The 23,774-nt window shown below is 35.0% G+C and overlaps 1 protein-coding gene across 2 annotated transcripts; it reads left to right on the top strand.

The window, feature by feature from the left end:
* The first annotated feature begins 1,086 nt into the window (after positions 1 to 1,086).
* On the top strand, positions 1,087 to 5,909 carry LOC137830943 (AP-1 complex subunit sigma-2). 2 transcript variants are annotated; one of them, XM_068638373.1, is made up of 7 exons: positions 1,087 to 1,246; positions 3,649 to 3,735; positions 3,988 to 4,079; positions 4,191 to 4,299; positions 4,405 to 4,440; positions 5,138 to 5,224; positions 5,628 to 5,909. In XM_068638373.1, the coding sequence occupies exons 1-7, from the start codon at positions 1,244 to 1,246 to the stop codon at positions 5,697 to 5,699; spliced, it is 486 nt and encodes a 161-aa protein (XP_068494474.1). In that variant the 5' UTR covers positions 1,087 to 1,243; the 3' UTR covers positions 5,700 to 5,909. The 2 variants fall into 2 exon arrangements, with proteins under 2 accessions (XP_068494474.1, XP_068494475.1); XM_068638374.1 differs by lacking the exon at positions 1,087 to 1,246 and adding an exon at positions 1,413 to 3,198.
* The last annotated feature ends 17,865 nt before the right edge of the window (positions 5,910 to 23,774 follow it).

Raw genomic sequence — 23,774 nt, forward strand, 5'->3', positions numbered from 1 at the left:
AAACAAGAGGGGAGTGAATTGTTTTAGAAAGATTTTTGCAAGTATTGAAGGTAAAGTGAAAAGCTATGAAGAATTAATCAATGGAAAATCTGTCCAGCCAAATATAAAATTGTTGTTAAGCTTGATGCAGAAAATCAACCGATTGTTTTAAAGAAAATATCAGTTGTTTTTATCAGTAGTTTATAAAAACAAAGTTAAAGCAATTTAAAGAGTGTAAGGATATAGAGATCCACACTGAATGTTTATACTGATTCACTCAACACCTGAGCTACATACAGTCCTCAAAAACCACTGAGAATACACTATGTAATCAACCCTAGATTACAAGCTATACTCACCAAGAGTAATGATTTTGAACATATAGTACAGTACCGTGAGGGCCAATTAAAGGCCATGTGTACGCAGACTTTATGGTAGAGCTTTCATCTAAGGACTCAAACTTTTATGAGAACTCTACATTGATACAGATTTTATAGTTTGAATGCTTTCACTAACTTGATCGTTAGAGTGTGATCAACAGGTGCCCCTTCGTCACAAAACGTCTTCATCTCGATTCAATACACCAAGCAAAATCGCTTGAACCCGGAACCCACTTCCAAGTCCGACCAAGTTCAGCAAGCGCGAGAACATTTTATATTGGAAGTGATTTTTTTATATTATTAATAAAATAGAAATAATTTACATATAAAGTTTTAAAAAATTACTCTAAAACTGTTTTTATAATTTATTATCAAATGGTTATAACATTTTTACACATAAGGTATACTCAACTTAAATTCTTGTTAAAATTTAAAATATAATAATTAAAAGTGTCTATAACGAGTGCAGAATAATTTTTAATAAGTTTGAATCTGCATTTAAAAAGTGAGATATATGTTTTTATTTATATGATCGTGTAAGTTTTTTTATTTGATAATATATATATATATATATATATATATCAAATTAATATTCTTTACTTTAAATTGATTGTTACCTGTAATTTGAATTTTTGTTAATTGGTATTCTGTTTTTAATTTAATACTAATTCATGGCTAAATAATTATAAATTATCAAACTAGAAAATTTGTCTTATCAATTAAATTCAAATTTTCCTATATATATATATATATAACATGCGAATAGTTGTTAAGATTACATCTTTTTCTTCTCTGTTTGAGTTGCTTTGAAGAATCGAGTGGTGTTGTTTGCTGAAAGACATTGTTGGTGAATATTGAAGTTGCAGGCTCTAATCAGATTCTAAATGGTGTGTGCAGTGAACTTCTCTTTCGAATTTCTTTTAAATCTATGGTTTGTTATTTATTCGCATAATAACACTTTGATTTGTGTCTTGAACATTTTTCATCCCAATTAGATCTAACTTGGCTCTATACAAATACAATCGCTTGGATTGCGTTCTAGATCTTTCTTTCCATCTGGGTAGGGTCGGATCGTGTTTTTTAATCTCATTTTGAGAAGTTTGACGTTGTTGGACTCTTTGGTCAATTTTGATACTGCCAGTTGAAATTGGTCATGTTAGTTTGTAATTCATTTCAAACATCTATGCTTTATTGCTAGGTTGTAGATTTTTGGCTAGATTTCAGTTGAGTGATGATCGCTCTTTTAATGTTTTCATGACATTATTTGATTAATCTCTGTGGAAATGGTGAGCACCAAGTTTAATTTTGAAAGGGGGAAAATGGTTAGAGAAGCATTTAAGTCTAAATCAATCGTAAATGAGAAATGTTAAGAACCTTCGTACTATAGTTACTATAAAATTTTACTATCAAACTTTTTTTATGCACCCAAACTTTGAACAATTCTCTATCAGATTTTTCATTTCATCGAGGCAATCAATTAAGAAAGAACAAGAACGTTATCTTGTACTAGATTTTGATACTAAATGTGAAATTTCACTGCTTTGTTAGAAGAAGGATAGCTATATTGATTTAGTATACTCAAAAGACAGTTGGTACAAAATGGACCGTCTTCTGTGGAATCAATCCCCCATTTTGACTGTTCAAGAATTTGTGGGGATCAAGTGCAAGCACGGGAGAACATTCTTTTGCTTTTAGTCATATTAATAGACAATGAAGGATCTTAGACACCTTTTTCACATTGAGGATTGAACATGAGACTATATATTTATGGGGGGTCTAAATAGTGATGATTCTTACAAGATGGGTCCAACAAATATTATTAGAACACACTCTTACATCTTTTAAGAAAGACGAGTTTAAGTTTTACTTAACTTTGCAAAACCAATGTGTAAGATGAGATGTACTTTATCTTATCCATATTCCTGGTCAGTGTCACAAGATTCACCTTCATATGTGATCCAAAATTTCTTTATTCCTCTTTGGTGTGCTTTGTGGGTGAACGCGGGAGAGATAGTTGATAAATATTAAGTGGGATCCACAAAAATTATAATTTCTAGTGACTTTCAGACAGTGATAGAAGAAGTATTCAAAAGAGTGTGTTAGGGACTATGTTGTTATCATTTCTGTTGTTTTAAATTGCAGCTGTGGTTATGTCATGATCATTGATACTTAATGTGGTCACAATTAATGTTACAGTGTAGTTGTGCCACTAATTTATCACAACAATATGGCAGCGGGGCAACCCCTTGCCCACTACAGGCTGTGTGGCCTTTGCAGATCAAATAGCATGTGGAGTAGGGGATGTAACACGCTACTTGTAAATTACAAAGAGAACTTCCAATTAGAGATATTAGGGCTCTCTTTAGGTTATTGGGATTTCAATTTTCAAAAATTGAAATCTGCAATGATATTAGTAGTGAAAATGATTAAGAAGACTTGGATTTAAAAAGGTGATGATTGATAATTGATGATTCCTATCTAGGAAACTTGTATTTGATTTTGCTGCTAGTATTTATTTGTATATGTTGTTTAAGAAATCTGTGACTTTCTTTCGTTAATCATCAGTCATTAATTTTGAGTAATTATTATAGTTTTTGAGAATTTATATTCATATAGTATACATTATATAAAAATTCCAAAACAAAGGTTATCCTTCTATAGCATTTTTTGGACTGGCCATGATGATACATGCAGTGGCAATTGTGGTCGTGGACTGCATTTAAAAACGCTGGGCCATTGGAAAGGTTTCTGCCTTAACATGAAGGTTACATGTCGTTGTAACAGCTTTGCTGGTAGCAAGGATAGGCTGTGTTCATCTACATTCCCTAGACCTTGTTAGGTAGGGTAAGGCTTTGTACAGGTTTCGCTTCGTTGGAACTAAAGTCATCAACATTATACCCTGTTTGATTTCTTTGAGGCTTTTGCATTTCGTGGTAAATTGGTAATTAACTGTGTATGTAAGATAATTTGTAGTCTTGGTCATATGTCTGTATATCTGCTGAAAAGTACTGAGTTCGTACTTGCTTGTGCATGTCCTCAAGCATGCTGAAAAATCTATATACCTGAACTTGATTTGGTGTCTTATGGAAGGGCTTGCTAATGTTCTTTCATATTTTAGCAAAAGGGTTGGCAAATTTAAGATGATAGGAATAGGATCTCTTTCCCCATTGTAATTAGTATACTCTAAATCTAATCCTTGAGTCCAGATTTTTGGTTTGCTAGTTATAACATGCATCTTCTTTATGTATTTCCAATGTGAGTGAACATGCTTTATTCCTCTGCTATGTAGATAAACTTTGTGCTTCTCATTAGTCGCCAAGGGAAGGTGAGACTGACAAAATGGTATTCACCTTACTCTCAGAAAGAACGAAGTAAGGTAACTAATGAATTCTTTTTTCATCATTTATATATCATAGTACTTGCAATTTCTTATAATCTCCATTTTCTAATGTATGAGTAATCTTGTTACAGTTGAGCAGAGTATATAAATGTTTACCTCAGATACTATTTTCATTTTCATATTACATATATGATGGTGTTAACATGGCTATTGCATGTTGATCATATTGCATTCTGCAAAGTAATTATCCCTGCAATGTGAATTTACATTTAATTTATTTTGTGAAAGGTAATCCGTGAGCTCAGTGGAATGATTCTTGCCCGTGCTCCCAAGCAAAGTAATTTTGTAGAATGGCGAGGATATAAAGTTGTTTATAAAAGGTACAGTAACAGAGAGAGTAGTTTTTTGTCATTATTTCAATTCGTTTTCTGGGCACCCTTCTGTGTGTTATGTTAATTAACTAAGTCTAAACTAATGCATATCTGGTGCAGGTATGCTAGTCTTTTTTTCTGCATGTGTATTGATCAAGATGACAATGAATTGGAAACCCTGGAAATAATCCATCATTTTGTCGAGATTCTTGACCGCTATTTTGGCAGTGTGAGTTCTCATAAGCTTTGACATTTGAAGGACACTACTTGATTTACTTCAGAGATTATCCGATTATTCTAATAAGCTTTGTAATTATTGTTTTATGTTTTGCAGGTGTGTGAACTGGACTTAATATTCAACTTTCACAAGGTTTGTACGTGGTCATAGCATCTTCATAAGTTGAAACAGTAGCTACTTGTTCACCTTTCATATATTACCTTTAGAAATTGTTCCAACTTTAAGTTTGCTTTACGGATGGAGTAATTTTCAAATATTAATAATTTTCAAAAAGAGATATCAGTTCATTTAGTTAGTCACTCTTATGTTACAATCTATTTTATTCAATTCCATTTCCAATAAAAAAAGTACACATAAATATCTGTCTACAGCGTATACATTGCAATAAGATTTATTAGGAGAATACTCTTTGATATGTAAAGGTAACAAACGAATAAAAACTAATAACAACACCTTTGTATTATATATCATATTTAAGTTAAAGAAACTTAAATTAAAAAAATATTTTAAACTTATTTATAAAATTATCATAAATAATATAAAAAATGAATTTTGGTCCCAATGTCACTGTGTACCTTGGAGGTTGTTTATAAATTATCTGGTTTTGATTCTTAAGTATTGTGAGACTTTATGCGTTTACTAGAATAAGCACCTTAGCTGAGGCTAAAGGGCAAAAGTGATCTAAGCTCTCCTTCTACAACACTAATGTTTAACTAGCCTTAACAATTGGTTTTTTTATTTTATTTTATTTTATGAAGTGCTTGTTTGTTTTGGTGAAGTGAGACCCTTCTGATATGTGGTGTGTGTTTTGTTTTTTGCATTGAGAAAGGCATACTATATACTAGATGAAATTCTAATAGCTGGTGAGCTTCAAGAGTCCAGCAAGAAAACAGTTGCCCGATTGATAGCAGCACAGGTATGGAACAAATTTTCTCTTTTCTTATCAGTTGGTTTGAATGAGATGAAAGAGGAGAAAGAGGAAAGAAAGAGAAAGAAAGGAAAGAGGTGGGGTGGGGTGGTTTGGTTTGATAGAAAAGAGAGTGAAGAAAGGCACAATCCATTAAGTTATATATATGATATTAAAACACTCAATAATTGATCATGAGGTTTATATTTTTCAATTTTTTATAATAAATATATGAAATAATATTATTAATAACAAATAAATAATAAAATAAAATAACAAATATTATTTCTTTCTGTTTTCTTCAATCATACCACCTCTATTTCTTACTTATTTCTTCAATCTACTAGACTAAGCATAAGTATTTTCTCGAAATGTTATGTTGAATGCATTTTACAACAATACTGTATTTCAGGATTCACTGGTGGAAACTGCAAAGGAGGAAGCCAGTTCATTAAGTAATATAATTGCACAAGCCACAAAGTGAGAAGAGCAAATGTTGTACTTTCCTACACTAATTTACTCTGTTGATGTCCCATTTTACTGATACCAAGTTTCCTTTCTTGAAGTTGGCCTTCGCATATCATGTTTTTGTATGCCTGAACTGTATTTATTGTATTACATGTGATTCTGTTTGGTTCCTTTTGAGATTCAAATTTAAAAGCATGTATGTTAATATCCATTCTTCTTTCTTCAATTTTGTAATACATTGTTTGCTATAGGGAGCTTGTTAGAATGATAGCCGATGAAAAACAAGTTATAACTGTATTGGAAAGGGGTGAATTGAATTTTTAGGAGGTATTATTTTCACCAATTGTGGATAAGAAAGTATGGAAAATGATGAAGCACCAATATCTGAATTTGTTTAACGCACACGTATATGGTATATATCTGATATTGATTTTCTTTGATACTTTATTGTATGGACAAAATGTCTAAATGTATGAAGCATCAATACTTTAATACTTTTATATTTATTTAACGTATTTAATGCCGATATTTCACTGATGTGCATTGGTGGAGTGCGCACATATTTCAATTGTTAAACTAGAGAACTCAAAATGTTAAAAGAAAGTCCCCTGTCGAAATACAGCTGCATAGAAAGAAAGGGTTATGTTTTGTGTGTGATGAAAAGTTTTCCCCAATGCATAGATGTCCCAATAAGAAGTATTTGTTTCTACAAATGGAAGAGGATAACATGGGTAATCATATACTTGACACTCATGATATTAGAGAAAATATAAAAACCTTAGCATTGAGGCCATAACTTTATATTTTGATACAATACTAGATCTTGTCATAACATTTTTGTTCTTTGTTCTTCTAAGAAATCACCAATAGAAACACAATATTTGGAAGTTGATTTTCTATCAAACGAAGATTCTGCCAATCGACATTTGAGTAACTCTCTAGTATGATTATTGTGATCATATAGTAAGTCATTTCCAAGATAACCTTTAATGTACTTCAATATATGAATGACTACATTTCAATGATTAACACATGGAGAATTAAGGAATTGACTCACCACATTAACTGGAAATAAAATATCAAGATGAGTAATATTAAGATAGTTCAATTTTCAACCTTATCTTATGTACTTCTCAAGATCTAAGAGAGTCCCCTAACTAGGTAGGAGTTTGACATTAGGATCCATAGGTGTGTCAACAAATTTTGAATTCATTAATTTAGTTTCCTCCAAAATATCCAATGCATACTTTCTTTAAGAGATAACAATATTATTGTTGGATTGTGCTATCTCAATCCCCAAGAAATATACGAGTTTACCAAGATCTTTGGTCTGAAAGTGGTGACCAACATGTTGTTTTACTTTAGAGATGTCATTACTTGTAAAAATAAGGTCATCACTTGAGTGACAATAAAAAACCTGAATGATTTTCCTCACTGCTATTCATATCAAATGGTTGAACTACACTATTTGAGCTTTCCAAACTAGGCCCTACAAGACTACTTAAGACTAATAAAGATTTGCAAAAATGACACACCATTCCAGAAGACTCCCGCTGAGCAAAAAAATTAGGAGGTTGCTCCATATAAATTTCTTCCTACAAATCCTCATTAAGAAAACATTTTTCATATTCAGTTGATAAAGAGACTGTTTTTTAAGAGTTGTCATGGCTACGAATAAGCGAACAAAAGCCATCTTTGCAACTGGATAAAATGTATCACTATAGTCCAAACCAAAAAATTGTGTAAAACCGTTAGTCACAAGATAAGTGTTAGGTTTATTTTTTGTGGAAAAGTGTTGGAGTGATTTGACACCAATGAGCCATGAACACGCATATAAGAAAGTCAAGACACCACTTCCAACCCAAAATCTTAAGGCAATGTGTATGTGAGTTTTCTTTATTATATATCTCTCTTGAGGCACATTCCTACTCAATGCGAGACAAAATCACACTTGGAATCTTAACAATCACCTTTTCAAGTGTGAGTTTCTTCCACAATGGTTACCCACTTGTACCACCGTTTTTATCACAACATGACACTCACTTGAAACCCCTTGTTAAGAAGACTTTTGATACAAGAAATCCTAACAATACAGGATTCAACCACTCACGTGTTCGATCCACGCTCATCGCACTAGTTTGTTAGTTTCTTTCACGGGAAAATGTCAGGGTGATTCGACACTAATGAGCCATGTGCATTTTCTATAAGAAAGTTAAGACTCCACTTCCAACCCAAAACCTTAAGTGATGGTGAACCATTTGGAAGGACACATATTGGAACTTTAATTAGGACCATGGCTACAAAAATGGTGAAGAAGAAGGAGTTCAAAAAACTCTATTTTTATGGAGAATTAATTTTTAACTTTTTCTTTCAAATTTCCTAGTCTTATAAATTTGTACAGAGTAGTATATGCTTTATTTTGTGCTTGTATTTCGGACATTATCATGGGCCATGTTTTAGGCCAATCTTGCTAATTAGAGTAGGGTGTAAATAGAAAAAGAAAGAGTCTAGCTAGAGTTACAATTGGATCTCTAGACCTAATGCAACTCTAGACCATCTGAAGAGTTTTTTTAGGGTTAAAGCTTGCATCTTGGCTGCCCATAGTACTATAAATGCAAGTGTTAACCCCCTTGTAAATGAGATTTGAATTGATAATGAAAAGTTGCCCAAGTTGCTAGCTCAGTTGTCTTCAAATTCTCACTCTCAAGTTTTCACTTCTATCAGTGTTTTGCTTGAATATTCTTAGGAGTTGGTCCACCTCTCTTAAGCTTCAATATCATTCTCCATACACCAATACTTCACAATTTCTTTCACTCATTTTGGCCACCCAATCCCACAAAATTCCGCACCCCAAAATACAAAACAAAAGACTCATAGCAATGCAAGCTAGGATTGCATTATTAAAGCTATGGGTATGTGAGTCTTCTTTCTTATATATTTCTCTTAAGGCACACTTAGAATCCTAACAACGAGCTTTGAGACGATCAATAATACTAATAGCTGACGTTTTGCTGCCAAATTAAAATGATTACAACACATCTGTCTAACGATAAAGAGATGATAGTATAATTGTGGCTAGATGATCCCAAGTTGTCTCCCAACGAACCCAATAGTGAAACCACTAAATCACTATTCAGAATTTATCCGTAAGTAGGAAAAGTTAGCAATAACAATAAAGATAAAAAGGGTTGAGATTGTTTAATCGAAAATATAAAAGAGATTTAAACAACAAATAAAAAGCGGTTGATCCCTAAGTTCTTCCACCATTGAATTCTTCACAGGTTCTTTAAAGATTAGTTCTTTCTCAATCCTCAAACAGAGCTAAATCAGATTGAACATGCGTCAATCTGATTTAACTGAAGCACACCAGTAAAACATGCGTCTATTGATTTAATTAGTACCCATTTTGTTTCATGGGAATGCTTATCTCCTATTTCTTGAATTATGCGCTCAAGAAATTAATTAGAACAATATGAACGAACTAAGAAACCAAAGTTTTGTTAGAATATATGGCCTTAAACGAGAGGGGGGGGGGGTGAATTGTTCAAGAGGGATTTTCGCAAACTTTGAAGGTATAATGAAAATCAATGCTGAATTACAGAGAAAGAAATCAAAGAAACAAAGAACCAAAACTGTTTCAAGATGATATCAGAAAAACAATCGGTTGTTTCTTCGAAACAATCGGTTGTTTTTATCAGCAGTTTATAAAAACAACTTAAAAACAGAATTTAAAGAGTAAAGGGTAAGAGATAAGCACGCAAGCAATTTATACTGGTTCACTCTTACACCAAGAGCTACATCCAGTCCCCAGAAACCACTGGGTATTCCACTATGCAATCAAAACCAGATTACAAACACCACACACCAAAGTAGTGACCTTGAACCCCTCAAGAAACACACTACCTTTGGCAAACCACACCAAGAATGTTGATCTTGAACACCTCAAGAACACACAACATTCCTTGGCAACACAACTACAGAAATACAGTAATCAAGGAAGAAGGGAATAGAATACACTTGGGTATTACAAAGCTTAAAGATAAGAAATACAACCCAATCCTATTCCACACACTTAAGAATGATCCAAAGCTCTTTTCAAATCTTGGAAAAACTGTTTTGATAAACTCTTTCTGTTACTCCAAGATTAGGAGCGTAAAACTACCTTTATATAGACCAACCAAGTGGTCAAAAGCATTTAATAAAGGAGTCAAGTTAGTTAGGATCATTTAAAACATATTAAAACCGCTTAACAAAATTCTGTTACGGTTTGCAGGAAAACAATCGGTTGTTTTGTCGACACAATCGATTGTTTTGGTTTGACAGCAAAGTCAACCAAGTTTTTCAAAAACAGCTAAGGCAAAACAACCTGTTGTTAGGTAAAACAACCTGTTGAATTTTTGACAGCTTTTTAGAAAACACATCTCTTCAAAAGGTTAAAGATTCAAATGAACTTGGATCATCTTAAGGAGTGAATTAACAAGTTTCAAACAACTAGACAACACACACACCCCCAACAACAAGGTCTTCAAGCTTTCCTCTTGGATTTGGAGACATCAAAGCATCTTGTTCAACAATCTCCCCCTATTTGATGAAGACAAATCCCTGATTTGTTTGTGTTGTTGTTTTTGAACTTGAAAGGTCCTGCAAAACAGAATTTGTGCATATACAAAGCAAGTATACCATCAGGATACCAAGGCACATAAAACCAGTTTTCTGCATAAGCCTTTAAGCAGAAAAACCAGTCAAATAACAATAAAAACTAGTGCCAAAATGAGACTTGTGTGCAGCAGAACTATGGTGAATAATAACATGGCAGCAACAGAATTTAAATCATGATAAAACCAGATACACCAGAGTGTATCAGTAGCACCACAACACATAAAAGCACATCATTCTCCCCCTATTTGTCTTCTCAAATAGAATGAAAGAAGGGATACAAACAGCAGAATTTCCAGCATTGAAAACCAGCATATAACAACAACATAATAAACCAGAAAACCTGTGTGTTGTAGCAGCACCGTTGCAACAACAAATCTTTGATACCATATCAGAATTGCAGCAAAATCTATGGTGTATCAGAGCTATGACAGCAGCAGAATCAAAGTACCATACACCCCAGAAATGTCAACAAGGAGACCACAATTTCTCCCCCTATCTTTTCTTCATCCAACAATTCAAGTTGGTCAAATGATTGTTCTAGAGGCGGATTTGGTAGAAATATTCTTTCTTCACACTTCCTTGGAGCTTGCTTAATCCCATACAAGGCCTTTTTCAGCTTGTATACATGGTTAGGATGTTGATGATCTTCAAAGCCCGGTGTTTGTTCAACATAGACTTCCTCATTGATGATTCCATTGAGGAAAACACTCTTAACATCCATTTGAAACAATTTGAATCCCCTCAAACAAGCAAAAGCCAGCAGCAACCTTACAGCTTCTAATCTTGCAACTGGAGCAAAGATTTCACCATAATCTATGCCTTGTTCTTGATTATAACCTTTAGCCACAAACCTTGGCTTGTTCCTTGTGATTACTTCATATTTATCCAGTTTGTTTCTGAAAACCATTTGCATCCAATGATGTTCTCCACTGAAAGATCCCTTGGAATTCTCCATTCCTTTGGTAGCTCTTCCTATTGCAGAATTTCAACCGGTTGTTTCGCAAAATCAATCGGTTGTTTTTCTGGACAGGATTTCAGCTTCTCCAAGGTGATGTTCTGCTCATCTTCTTCTGTATAAACCTTTGTAGAACTTTGATCATTCTTCATCATAACACCTGTATTTGAAAGGTCCTGTAACACAAAATTGATGCATATACAAAGCAAGTATAGTAGCAAGATAACAAGACACACACAAACCAGTTTTCTGCATATACAACATTAGCAGAAAAACCAGAAAAAAATTAAAGTAATCAAGTGCTTTCAAGTGCAGAGAAACAACAACATAATGCACAAGTTTAAAGCTAACTATACAACCAAATCAAGCATAAACTTCTCCCCCTATTTGATCTACAAATAGACAATGAGGAGGGTTGTACAAAGCAGAAATCATAATGATAATAGAGTAGTCCAGCAATACAAACAATTTTGACATTTCAAGAATATAACATGTCATAGAGCTTTCAAGAAAACAAGTGGATATAATCTTTTATTGTCAGATTTCGAGGCATATTCAATGTATATTTGTCCAAAAGCAAGATTTGAAAAAGAGAAATAGGTTTAATCATGCATAAACAAACTTGACAGCGTTATACAAAGGTGCCAGAGGAAAAACAATCGGTTGTTTCGAAAAAACAATCAGTTGTTTTATTGTGACAGCAAAAAAAGACATTTTTCATAACCAAAAATTACCTTTTAAATTGATGAAAATGCAGTATGCAATTTGTTCATACCTTTGCATAGAGAACCCAAATAGATTCACCCAAAAAGAAGACTTTGAGATGTTCATATGCTCACAAGGCATACTTACATAAAATGAGAAATGAAAACACACATACTCTCTTTATTCTTGAAGTTTCTCTTTTAAGCACCCACTATGCATGTGCCAAGATGTCTCTTGACTTTCAAAGAACCTTACAAGACATATACAATTGAAAGGTGTAGGTACAAAGATTGTCTTTGCTCTTGTCGCTTTTCCCTTTGACAGTCATTCTTCAAGTCCAAAAATGATTCTTGGCTGCCAAGGATACCTACAAGAGAGGATTAAGAAGCAAGATTTGGTCCCCTTATGAATTTGGGTCCAATGATGTTAGTAGGAACCTTAGAAACCTTAGGAACCCATTTCAAAATACCTTTAGGAATAGAAAACCTTCTTACTCTGCAGAATCTAATAGTGTGGCCCCTTTTCATGCAGTAATGACAAATTTCAACCGGTTGTTTCGATAAAACAACAGGTTGTTTTTCAAAGAAACTTGAAAAGGGTTTTGAAACAGATTTGTTCTTGCTGTTTGGATTAAACCCCAACCCAGCCTTGCCAAAAACACATTTTTGAGAAGCAAGAACAGTTTCAAGATTGGATTGGCCTTTGGAAAACTTGTCCATGGTTTTCAAAAGATATTGAACCTTCTTTTGAAGAGATTCACAATTTTCACAAAAACTTGAATCAACACACTTACAAGAAGAGTTTTGGTAAATCATTTCCAAATTTTCAAAATCAATTTTTGAATTGTTCAACTCTTCTTCCAAGATCTTGACTCTATTTTCCAATGAGTTGTTCAAATCTTTCAACCGTTTATTCAAAAGGGCCAACCTATTAGCTTCTTCATGAGTCTCATTGAAGGCCTCAAGAAGTTGGCTATAGTTTTCAACATTAATGGAAGAGCTTGAACTTACACTGCTTGTGTCACTTTCTTGTCTTGTCATTTGACATAAGATTGCTTCTTCTTCATCACTTGAAGAGGAGCTTGATGAGTCATCATTATAAGCTCTTCTTGATTTTCCTTTCTTCTCATGCTTCTTGAAGTTTTTCCTCTTTTTGTTGGGACATTCAGTTTTAATATGACCCTGTTCACCACATCCAAAGCACGTATATTTGTTAGTGTTAAACTCAGTAGGTTTCTTGTTATCATACCTGTTGAATGAGTCACTTTTGTTGTTTCTCTTCTTTAGGGACTTGCTGAATTTCTTAAACAGCAACCTAAATGTTTCCTCTTCACTCTCATCACTTGAGTATTGATAGTTTTTGTTCCCAGCAGATTGACTTGATCCAAATTCTTCTTTTGTCATAAGACAAACCTCTTTTCTGGATTCTGAAGAGAAAGATTCAACAAAAGATTCTTCTTTGTCCATCAAGGCACTCCTTGGATTCTTGTGATACTCTTCAAGGGTATTCCACATTTCTTTGGCAGAACTACATTCTGAAACCTTGAGCAATTCATTAGAATCAAGTGCAGATACAATGATGTTCATAGCTACACAATCAAGATGTTCTATTTCAGAAGAAACATTTTCAGATATAGGCATGAGATAGCTATTTGTAATAACATTCCAAATTTTTCTATCTATAGATTCAACAAAGAATTTCATTCTAACCTTCCATATTTGATAATTCAGTCCACAAAACAGAGGTGGCCTGTTAATTGAGGCACCCTCCCCAAAAGGTAGTTTTTCAGTCATAGAAAAAGATTTAGGATCAAAACTTGAATATCTTTCAAGAACCAAGCTCTTGATGCCAATTGTTAGAATATATGGCCTTAAACGAGAGGAGGGGTGAATTGTTTAAGAGGGATTTTCGCAAACTTTGAAGGTATAATGAAAATCAATGCTGAATTACAGAGAAAGAAATCAAAGAAACAAAGAACCAAAACTGTTTCAAGATGATATCAGAAAAACAATCGGTTGTTTTTATCAGCAGTTTATAAAAACAACTTAAAAATAGAAACCAGAGCAAGCAATTTATACTGGTTCACTCTTACACCAAGAGCTACATCCAGTCCCCAGAAACCACTGGGTATTCCACTATGCAATCAAAACCATATTACAAACACCACACACCAAAGTAGTGACCTTGAACCCCTCAAGAAACACACTACCTTTGGCAAACCACACCAAGAATGTTGATCTTGAACACCTCAAGAACACACAACATTCCTTGGCAACACAACTACAGAAATACAGTAATCAAGGAAGAAGGGAATAGAATACACTTGGGTATTACAAAGCTTAAAGATAAGAAATACAACCCAATCCTATTCCACACACTTAAGAATGATCCAAAGCTCTTTTCAAATCTTGGAAAAACTGTTTTGATAAACTCTTTCTGTTACTCCAAGATTAGGAGCGTAAAACTACCTTTATATAGACCAACCAAGTGGTCAAAAGCATTTAATAAAGGAGCCAAGTTAGTTAGGATCATTTAAAACATATTAAAACCGCTTAACAGAATTCTGTTACGGTTTGCAGGAAAACAATCGGTTGTTTTGTCGACACAATCGATTGTTTTGGTTTGACAGCAAAGTCAACCAAGTTTTTCAAAAACAGCTAAGGCAAAACAACCTGTTGTTAGGTAAAACAACCTGTTGAATTTTTGACAGCTTTTTAGAAAACACATCTCTTCAAAAGGTTAAAGATTCAAATGAACTTGGATCATCTTAAGGAGTGAATTAACAAGTTTCAAACAACTAGACAACACACACACACCCAGCAACAAGGTCTTCAAGCTTTCCTCTTGGATTTGGAGACATCAAAGCATCTTGTTCAACAAGTTTAATGTAAGGAAGACTCTTAATCATGCATTCAAGTACAACCTCTCACAAAAACTAGTTTTTCAGGAGATTGAAATATTAAAACAACAATTATAGAGAATAGGAAAAAGAAACTTGTATTGATCAAAACCTCAGAACTTAATGGAAAAATTACAAAGGAATCAACCAAAAAGGTTTAGCATTCCATGCAGAAGCAAAAATACAATGATAAAAATGGAGAAAAAAAAAACAAAGGAAGCAGTTTTGCACTAAGAGATATTGGTGTCTTCTATGTTTCCCTGACTCTCCTTAAATAGGCATGCTCCATGCAACCCCCTTTACATTCAATGTGAAGGAACCACTTTTGGTGGAGAAAATGATGGAGAAAATAGTGGTGAAAATATAACTCCTACTTAGGTGGAGAAAATCTCTCTTACTTTGCATAAAATCCTTTCAAATATTATTTTGTTTTGATTGCATATTTGACCCATTCACAAAGGTAGACACTTCCTTTAGATCATCTACTCTAAAAATACAATTAACCAAAATAATAGTTAAGACTCAAATAAACCCAATTATATGAATCTTAATTAAAACAATGGATTTATTTATTATTATAGTCCAATAATCTACGATTAAAGTTATAGAGTGTGAATAAAATTATGCTCATCAAATACCATTATGACCAACTTTGATAGCAAAAACTCACTTGCAACCAACAACAAATTTCTCATAAGGTAAAAGAACAAGTTCCTAAGTTCCACTAGTCTAAAGAACACTTTTTATCAAGCATTATCTAATGCCAACCAAGATGAGTTAAGGCATCACCTACAAACTTTGGAATTGACACAAAAGAAATAGATGAAAGGAAGGTATAAAAAGGTAAGATATTCGATGGTAGCTCAAAATAGTATAATATAGAGAGGGATTACGGGTAGAACATATACCTTTACATAAGGCAATAAGTTGAAGGGATACCCAAGAACATAAAAAACATTATCAATAGATAAAGAAGGAAGAAGATCAATTACTACTAGTAATGCGATCTATGACACCTGAGTTGCCAAGATAATTGGAGTGAGTGAGGACAACAAAAATGTACCTAAATGTGCAACAGAAGAAGTGGAACGAGTTCAAATAATCCTCATACCATTTAAGAAATTCATTGAAAATAGCAAGTTGCCCAGATGAAGTAGGGTCCGTAGTAGAAGGTTACATAGGAGTAGTTTGGGCAACCACATCATATCTAGAAGGACGACCATGTAAGACATAAAATTTTCCAATTTTGTGGTTAAGCTTGCCACAATGATCACACCTGAGACGCCTTTTACTTGGCTTGTGAGGTGAGGTTTGCAAACCCTCCCCCCCCCCCCCCCCCCCCCCACGTTGAGGTCGTCAATTCATGCGTGAGACTCGATATTTATGGATATGGTCTGATACCATCTTAAGAAGTGAAATTTAATCTGAATTCAACCTTACAAAATGGGCTTCCGAGGTCGAGTGCAATAATTACATTGAGAGAATAAAGCAAAAGAGTCATCAACATGAGTAGGTATATCAATGGTCTCTTTACTTGACACACGCAGAAGGGTAGAACAAGTGAAAGTAAAATTAGACACAATAAGATATCCCAAATTTGATCACGAAAATAAGAATAATCATCAGGAAGTTCATGTCAGCCCAATAACATGAAGAACTTAGATCTTAAAACTCATTAAAATCATGAAAAAAAGCATAAAGTTTACCCAGATATTCAACCATTAATTGAACCATAACCTATGCTCTAGATACCATTTTAAGAATAAAGAAAATAAGAACAAGATTATTTTCCCTTGTACACATAGGATTTTTATTTGTAGATGGAAATAATAACAGAATAATAAAAACAATGAACTAAGCCGTTACATTCAACATTAAAAAGTTTGTTTGGATTAGGTAGTATGAGATTCCGGGCACTATCATTGCCATGAAATTTTAGGTGTTGCTGGACAACGGGATTTCAGATAATTGTTTACGGCCACGGCTAGCTAATTGTTTATAGCTTCTAGTGAAACCAATTCCCAATGTTCAAGTGTTGGTAACGCTTTAGCATCTAAATGATTGATATGATAATTGAAAGTAAAGATTCAGGATCATACCTTGAAAATATCTTTTTATTTGCTTCCAGTTTCATGTGCTAACTCTGTTTTGGTGGCTACTTGATTAGCAACTCGTATGCCACACATTGCATATTACAATAAGTTGAATTCGAAGTTTTTGACTAATATTCACTTTATTACCGTACATGGGGGAGCAAAGTAAATTATCAACTCAAGACCAGTTTCACTAGTTGTGTAGAATGCTTCAGATTCACTCCATAGCTAAGTTATTTGCCCTACAAATGAAGCTTTATGTGTCTCCTTTGCAAATTTATCAAACTCAAGAGTTTACATTGAATCATGAGAATTTGTAAACTTGACAATGAAAAAAATAACTAGTAGTGAATGAGAATTATATAAGTTCATACAAATATTACAAATGGATTGTGGAGAAACATTATGTCTTGGAGCCTTTTTACTTATTTTTAGTATATGAGTATGCATTTGAGTTATCCTAGTTGAATTTGATCCACTCCTAGACATACCTTAAAAAAACATAATTTTTTAAAAAAAAAGGAATTTTCTGAAATTAAAGTTAGAATTCAATTGAAAAAAACTCCAGCAATTTCAATTAAAAAAGGACTTTGCAAGTGCACTTTCAATATTCTCTCTTACATGTATGGTCAAGCTTAAAAAAACTTTGCAGCAGGTGCATTCCCATATTCCCAATGTTCTCTTGGCTAAGCAAACCTTAAACTCAAATAGAACAAAGACGCACTAGATGACCACGGCACGACACGACCACGATGAACGTAAATCATAGACGACAACACACCACCATGATCGAAACACGGATGCAAGAAGAGGCAATGATTAGTCCTTTTTAAAGCAAGTGTATGGAGTTAGAACTAATAATTTATCCTTAAGGACGGATATCGAACTCACAAGGAACCATTGAATTCTCAAGTATAATATTCAGTAAATAGAAAACAATAAGTAAAAGTTTGTTGGATGTGTGTTGTGTATGAGATTGCAAGAATGTAAATAAAGAGTAAAGAGTTGTTTGATTCAATAGGAAAAATTGGAATTGAGGTTCATCCTTCTCACTCTTTTGTATTTTGAAAAGTATAATAATATTCTATCTTTGATTGATATTAATGTCAATATAAATTTCATTTATGATCCTGCCTGTTGACCGGAGCGCTGGAGAATGCCTCGTCAACGGATCGACGTGCGCACCGCCTCTCACCTTCGTTCCTTCCCGGGATCTGCTTCAAGAACCTGCAAAGAAACGATACGGCGCCACTGCGGCCGATCGCACTCCGACGCTCAAGTCAGTGACGGTATCACCAAAAACTGATAGAACTAGAACCGTGCAAATCCTCTCTCACAAACAGCTCTGTCACTCGCAAGCGTAAAGTGTATGAACTGAACGTGCGTACCTCAGAAAGTCTGTTAAGAACTCTTATATACCTGGTGGTTTTCTCTCTCCTGGCAGTTACAGACTTGGACACGTGGCTCGCATCCAACTGTACACGTGCCATCATCTGGAGGCTCCCTGACTTGGCGCCGCTTCTGCTCTCATTTTGGCTAAGTTACTTATGCATGGTACTGCCCAGTGCATAGCTAACTTAGGAGTGCGATCTTTACTGGAACTGGCGAGTTAGGGCCTTCATACACCTTCCCTGTGGTCTCGCCGGCCGCCTTCATAATCTGCTTCTCCTTCATCTTCGGCGATGTGCTTGTTTTGGCGATCTCCGACTGCTTGGTAGCCTGGGTCTACATCTGGCGACTTCATCTTCAACCTGGCGATCGCCCATTCTGGTGAGCTGGAAGTCGGAACACGCCAGCTTAACGACTGGCGACTACGCGTGCCCCCCGACTTCCTTCCCTTCTGCCAACCTGGCGCCTTGTCAACACGCCTACACTGTAGCAGGATGCCACGTCATCACACCCGACCATCAGGGCGGTACAATTTATATCGATTCATTGCATATAAAATTATTAAGATAGTCTCTTAAATATCAATTTCTCGCATATTTATAAAAACTCCTTATTGTTATTAGTAGATATTGATAGCAATTAACATTTCAAATCTATTTCTAGCATTCAAATATGTTAAGCATTACAATTTAGGTCAAATACTTATAAGTACTTTTTAGTCAAATCTAAGAATCAAAATCTTGATAAAACAAACTTTAAGAATAAAATGAAAATACCAATCATCAATCAAGAACAAAATATTATGTTTAAATATCATCTCAATTCCAAATGGTAGAATTAGCTACTCATGTTGGCCATTACAAACATGAACAACAAGAAAAGACAATCCATGATGTTTCTCTTTGACGGCTGCCTCATTTAAGGTTTTTTATTACCTTTTATTCTTCCAATGATGCTTAGGATTATGCCTTGTGTCTTTTATTCAACCTTATTGGGTTTGGGCTCAATGATATCTTTATTCATAATATATTTATATGCTTCATCTCTACTTAAATTCCTGAAAATAACAAAAAATTGGAAATAAATAATTCTTATTCATATCATAATCCTAAAATATGTAAAAATATTAAAATTTCTAAATTAGAGGTTGAATTATAATTATTTTATCAATTAGTTCATAAGTGCCTATCTTTTTGTATGAAATATTACTGAATTATGGTACTTATCAGGTAACCATGAAAGAAAGAATGTGAGCACGAACTCGACCACCAAAGCCACCAGGATCGCAACAATGCACCACATTCGAAATAGATATGCACCATGAAGAATGTGAATGAACCCTACGTGAGCAAGTTGAGTTTGTTTGATTTTGGGTTAAAAAATGGGTCATTTTGGGTTTAATGGAAAAACCCTTTGAACTCACCAACTCGGTTGTAAACTCGCGAGTTCAACTGAGTTCAATACGAGTTTACCAAGGTTGCTCTAAAAGTGAGTTTGTTTTCGAGTCAACTCACTCAAGGTGAGTGGGAACGTAAACTCGTTGAGTTTACGAGTTAACTCGCAGATTTGATAACCATGCTCCTTTGTATCAGTGACTAGACTTGCTAGCATGAAACCAAAACTAGTCTTACTAAATGCTTACGAGAAAGTCTTTGTTGTTTCCTCAGTTTTGTCTCTTGATAGATCTCAAAATCATGTAATTTCCTTACAGATAGATTATGAGTTTGTTAAGGTCAAACAACACCATCATCCTAAGTCAAAAAGTACACATAGAAATAATGGTACAAAAAATATGTTGAATGAGGGTATTATCACCCGTAACACTAGCTCATTCTCTTAACTTATAATCCTTGTAAAGAAAAAAGACGGAACATGGAGGTTTTTGCATTGACTATCAGGCTTTTAATGCAATAACAATTAAGAATATTTTTCCTATCACTACGTTAGATGAACTCATTGATGAGCTGTTTCAAGTTATGTTATTTTCTATGATGGATCTACTAAAATCAAATTATCATCAAATATTGGTTATGGAGGAGGATATGCATAAAACATTATTTAGAACTCATTAGGACCTTTATAAATGACTGGTCATGACATCTGGATGTGTTTTTCTTGTTGCACCCTATCAACTTGGGACTTGCACCCCTACAATTGGGTGAAATAGTCGAATTATCCTATTCAATTTTCTCTGATTGCATCCCACCACCAAAAGAGAAAAAAAAGTAAAAGAAATTTTATTCGGTAAAGCTTATTCCATAACACATTCCAGGTGTTTCGGAAAGCTTATTCTGGAAAACTCATTAAATAAAATCTATTCCAAAAGAAATTATGTACATTCTAGAAGAATTATTTTGAAAATTCTGTTATGTAAAGTTTTTTTCCAAAAATCTTGTTCCAAAAAACATATTCTAGAGTTATTTTAAAAAGGGTAAAACAATCTTCTTAAAAATTGTGAGGATGCAAGTCCGAATTTGATCAAAGTTTATGAAAGAATTGTAATCGCTGATTTATTTCATCAATTTGGTCCCTATATTAATACAACTTACAAGGAGTTATTCTAGGGTTACTATTATTATTCTAATAATTATAGTATCAACATATTTGGGTAAAAGAGATATTCTAGGAATATATACACTATAATGGAGGCAATAATATCGGTAATAATATGGAAAGATATTATTCTAATACTCTCCCGCAGTCATAGCGGGAGGTTCACGGACGTTGAGACTGGATCTGAAATCAACAAATAATGCGCGTGGTAGTCCTTTTGTGAAAATATCAGTGTATTGAGAACGAGACGACACATGGAGAACGTGGACCTGGCCTTTTGCAACCCTTTCGCGAACAAAATGAACATCCATTTCAATGTGTTTAGTTCGTTGATGATTTACCGGGTTGCTGGTCAAGTAGATAGCACTAGTATTATCGCAATAAACAATGGTCGCTTTGTGAAGCGGGCAATGTAATTCAAGTAGCAGATTCCTAATCCAACAAGACTCAGCAACAACATTTGCAACTCCTCTGTATTCAGCTTCGGCACTGGAACGGGAGAGAGTGGGTTGGCGTTTTGATGACCACGAAATCAAATTATCCCCTAGAAATACACAATATCCCGAAGTGGAGCGACGGGTGTCCGGACAACCAGCCCAGTCGGAGTAGATGGAGACTTATAGAGATGAAGGCCGAGAGTTGGAGTACCCTTTGTATATCGAATTATACGTTTGAGGGCAGCAAAATGTTCCTCTCTTGGATCGTGCATATAGAGACAAATTTGTTGCACTGCAAATGAGATGTCAGGACGGGTAATAGTAAGATATTGAAGTGCACCTGCAAGACTCCGATAAAGAAGAGGATCAGACACAGATGGGCCAGAAGATGCCGAGAGTTTATTTTTTTGTATCAACAGGCGTGTTAGCTAATTTGCAAGATGACATATTTGCACGAGCTATTATCTCCGTCACATACTTTTTTTGGGACAAAAATAGACCACCAGAGTGGCGTGTGACAGCGATTCCCAAGAAATAATTTAAGGGGCCAAGATCCGTCATGGAGAATTCACTTTTAAGCTTTGAAATAATCGTGGTGCGAAGATCGTCGGACGAGGAAGCCAAGACAATATCGTCGACATATAGGAGAAGATAGGCAGTGGACGTACCCTGTTTATAAATCAATAGAGAATTGTCACATAAGCTTTGAGTGAATCCGATGGTTGACACGAATGTGGCGAAACAGTGATACCAAGCTCTTGGAGCTTGTTTGAGTCCGTACAGGGACTTCTTTAGAAGGCACACATGATCAGGTTCTTCTTTGTCACGAAATCTCGACGGTTAGTGCATATATATTGTTTCACTGATATGGCCATTAAGAAAAGCATTCTTCACATCTAGTTGATGGATAGACCAATCATTGGATATAGCAAGGCTAAGAACAGTCTTGATGGTGGCAGGTTTGACAACCAGACTAAAAGTTTCATTGCAATCAACCCCAACTTGTTGAGATTTGCCATTGACAAATAGTCATGCTTTGTAGCGTTCCAAGTCTCCGTTTGTCCTGTATTTGTGTTTAAACAACCAAATGCAACGAGTAATATTAACATTAGAGGGACGAGGGACCAAGACCCATGTCTTATTCGCAACAAGAGCAGAATATTCATTGTTCATGGCTTGGTTCCAATTAGGGTCTTGGAAGGCGGAAATGGGGCTTTTGGGTATTGGTAAGATGTGGTGGAGTGTGAAAGGTCAAATGTGGGTTTGGGCCGAAAAATACCGTGTTGAGCACGAGTGCGCATTTGAGGGGAGGTTGGCAGAGTCGTAGGGGGGGGGGAGGATGCATGCGGGTTGGGTGGTGTAGGGGGTGAAGGTTGGATAGGAGACGTAGGTGGCGTGGGAGTGGGTGCAGTGGGAGGAGTTGGGTTAGAGTGTAAGTGGTGGGTGATGTAGGGAGAAATAGGCATGTCGAGGAATGTGTAAGAGTGAGGGGATGGAGGTTGTAATTCTTTGAATGGGTAAATATATTCATGAAAGGTTACATGACGAGAGATAAAATTTTTTTTGGTAGATAGGTCGTAGCATTTGTAGCCTCAGTGATGTGAGGGGTAGCCAAGGAATACACACGGTGTGGAACGGGCATCCAACTTATGAATGCGACTAATGGGAAGATGGGGTAACAAAAGCACCCGAAGGTGCGAAGTTCGGTGTAAGATGGATGGCGAAGACAGAGGTTGAGAGTCGGTGTTAGATTGTGGTTAGCTTTGCTCGGGAGTATATTGTGAAGATATGTGGCCATTGAAAGAGCATGGTGCCAAAAGGAGGGGGGTTGAGAAACATGGAGAAGGAGAGTTCGCACGATATTGTTTATGGTTTTGATTTTGCGTTCCATTTTGAGAGGATGTGTGCGGACATGAAAATCTAAAGTGGATGCCATGCTCTAGGAAGTGACGACGAAAAAAATGGTTGTCATATTCTTTTCCATTATCACACTGGAAGGTTTTAATAACTTTAATGAATTGTGTGGAAATGTATTTGTGAAATTCAGTAAAGATATTAAAGGCTTGAGACTTATTTTGTATAGGATATGTCCATAAGAAATTTGTAAAGTCATCTAGGAAAAGAATATAGTATTGATGGCCCATGGTACTTCGGACTGGAGATGTCCATAAGTCACTATAAACGATGTCAAAAGGAGAGTAAGTATAAGTCATAGATGGGAAAAAAGGGAGTTTAATATGCTTGCCAAGTTCACATGAATTGTAATGGCGACTTGGACTTTTATTATTACAATCAAGGAAAAGAGTACGACGCATAGAATTAAAACTAGGAAGTCCCAGATGTCCAAGACGATTGTGCCAAGTGGTAGCTGTGGTGGCGGTGAGAGCGTGAGGTGAGGAGG

Source organism: Phaseolus vulgaris, chromosome 6 (assembly GCF_000499845.2).
Source record: "Phaseolus vulgaris cultivar G19833 chromosome 6, P. vulgaris v2.0, whole genome shotgun sequence".
NCBI lineage: Eukaryota > Viridiplantae > Streptophyta > Magnoliopsida > Fabales > Fabaceae > Phaseolus > Phaseolus vulgaris.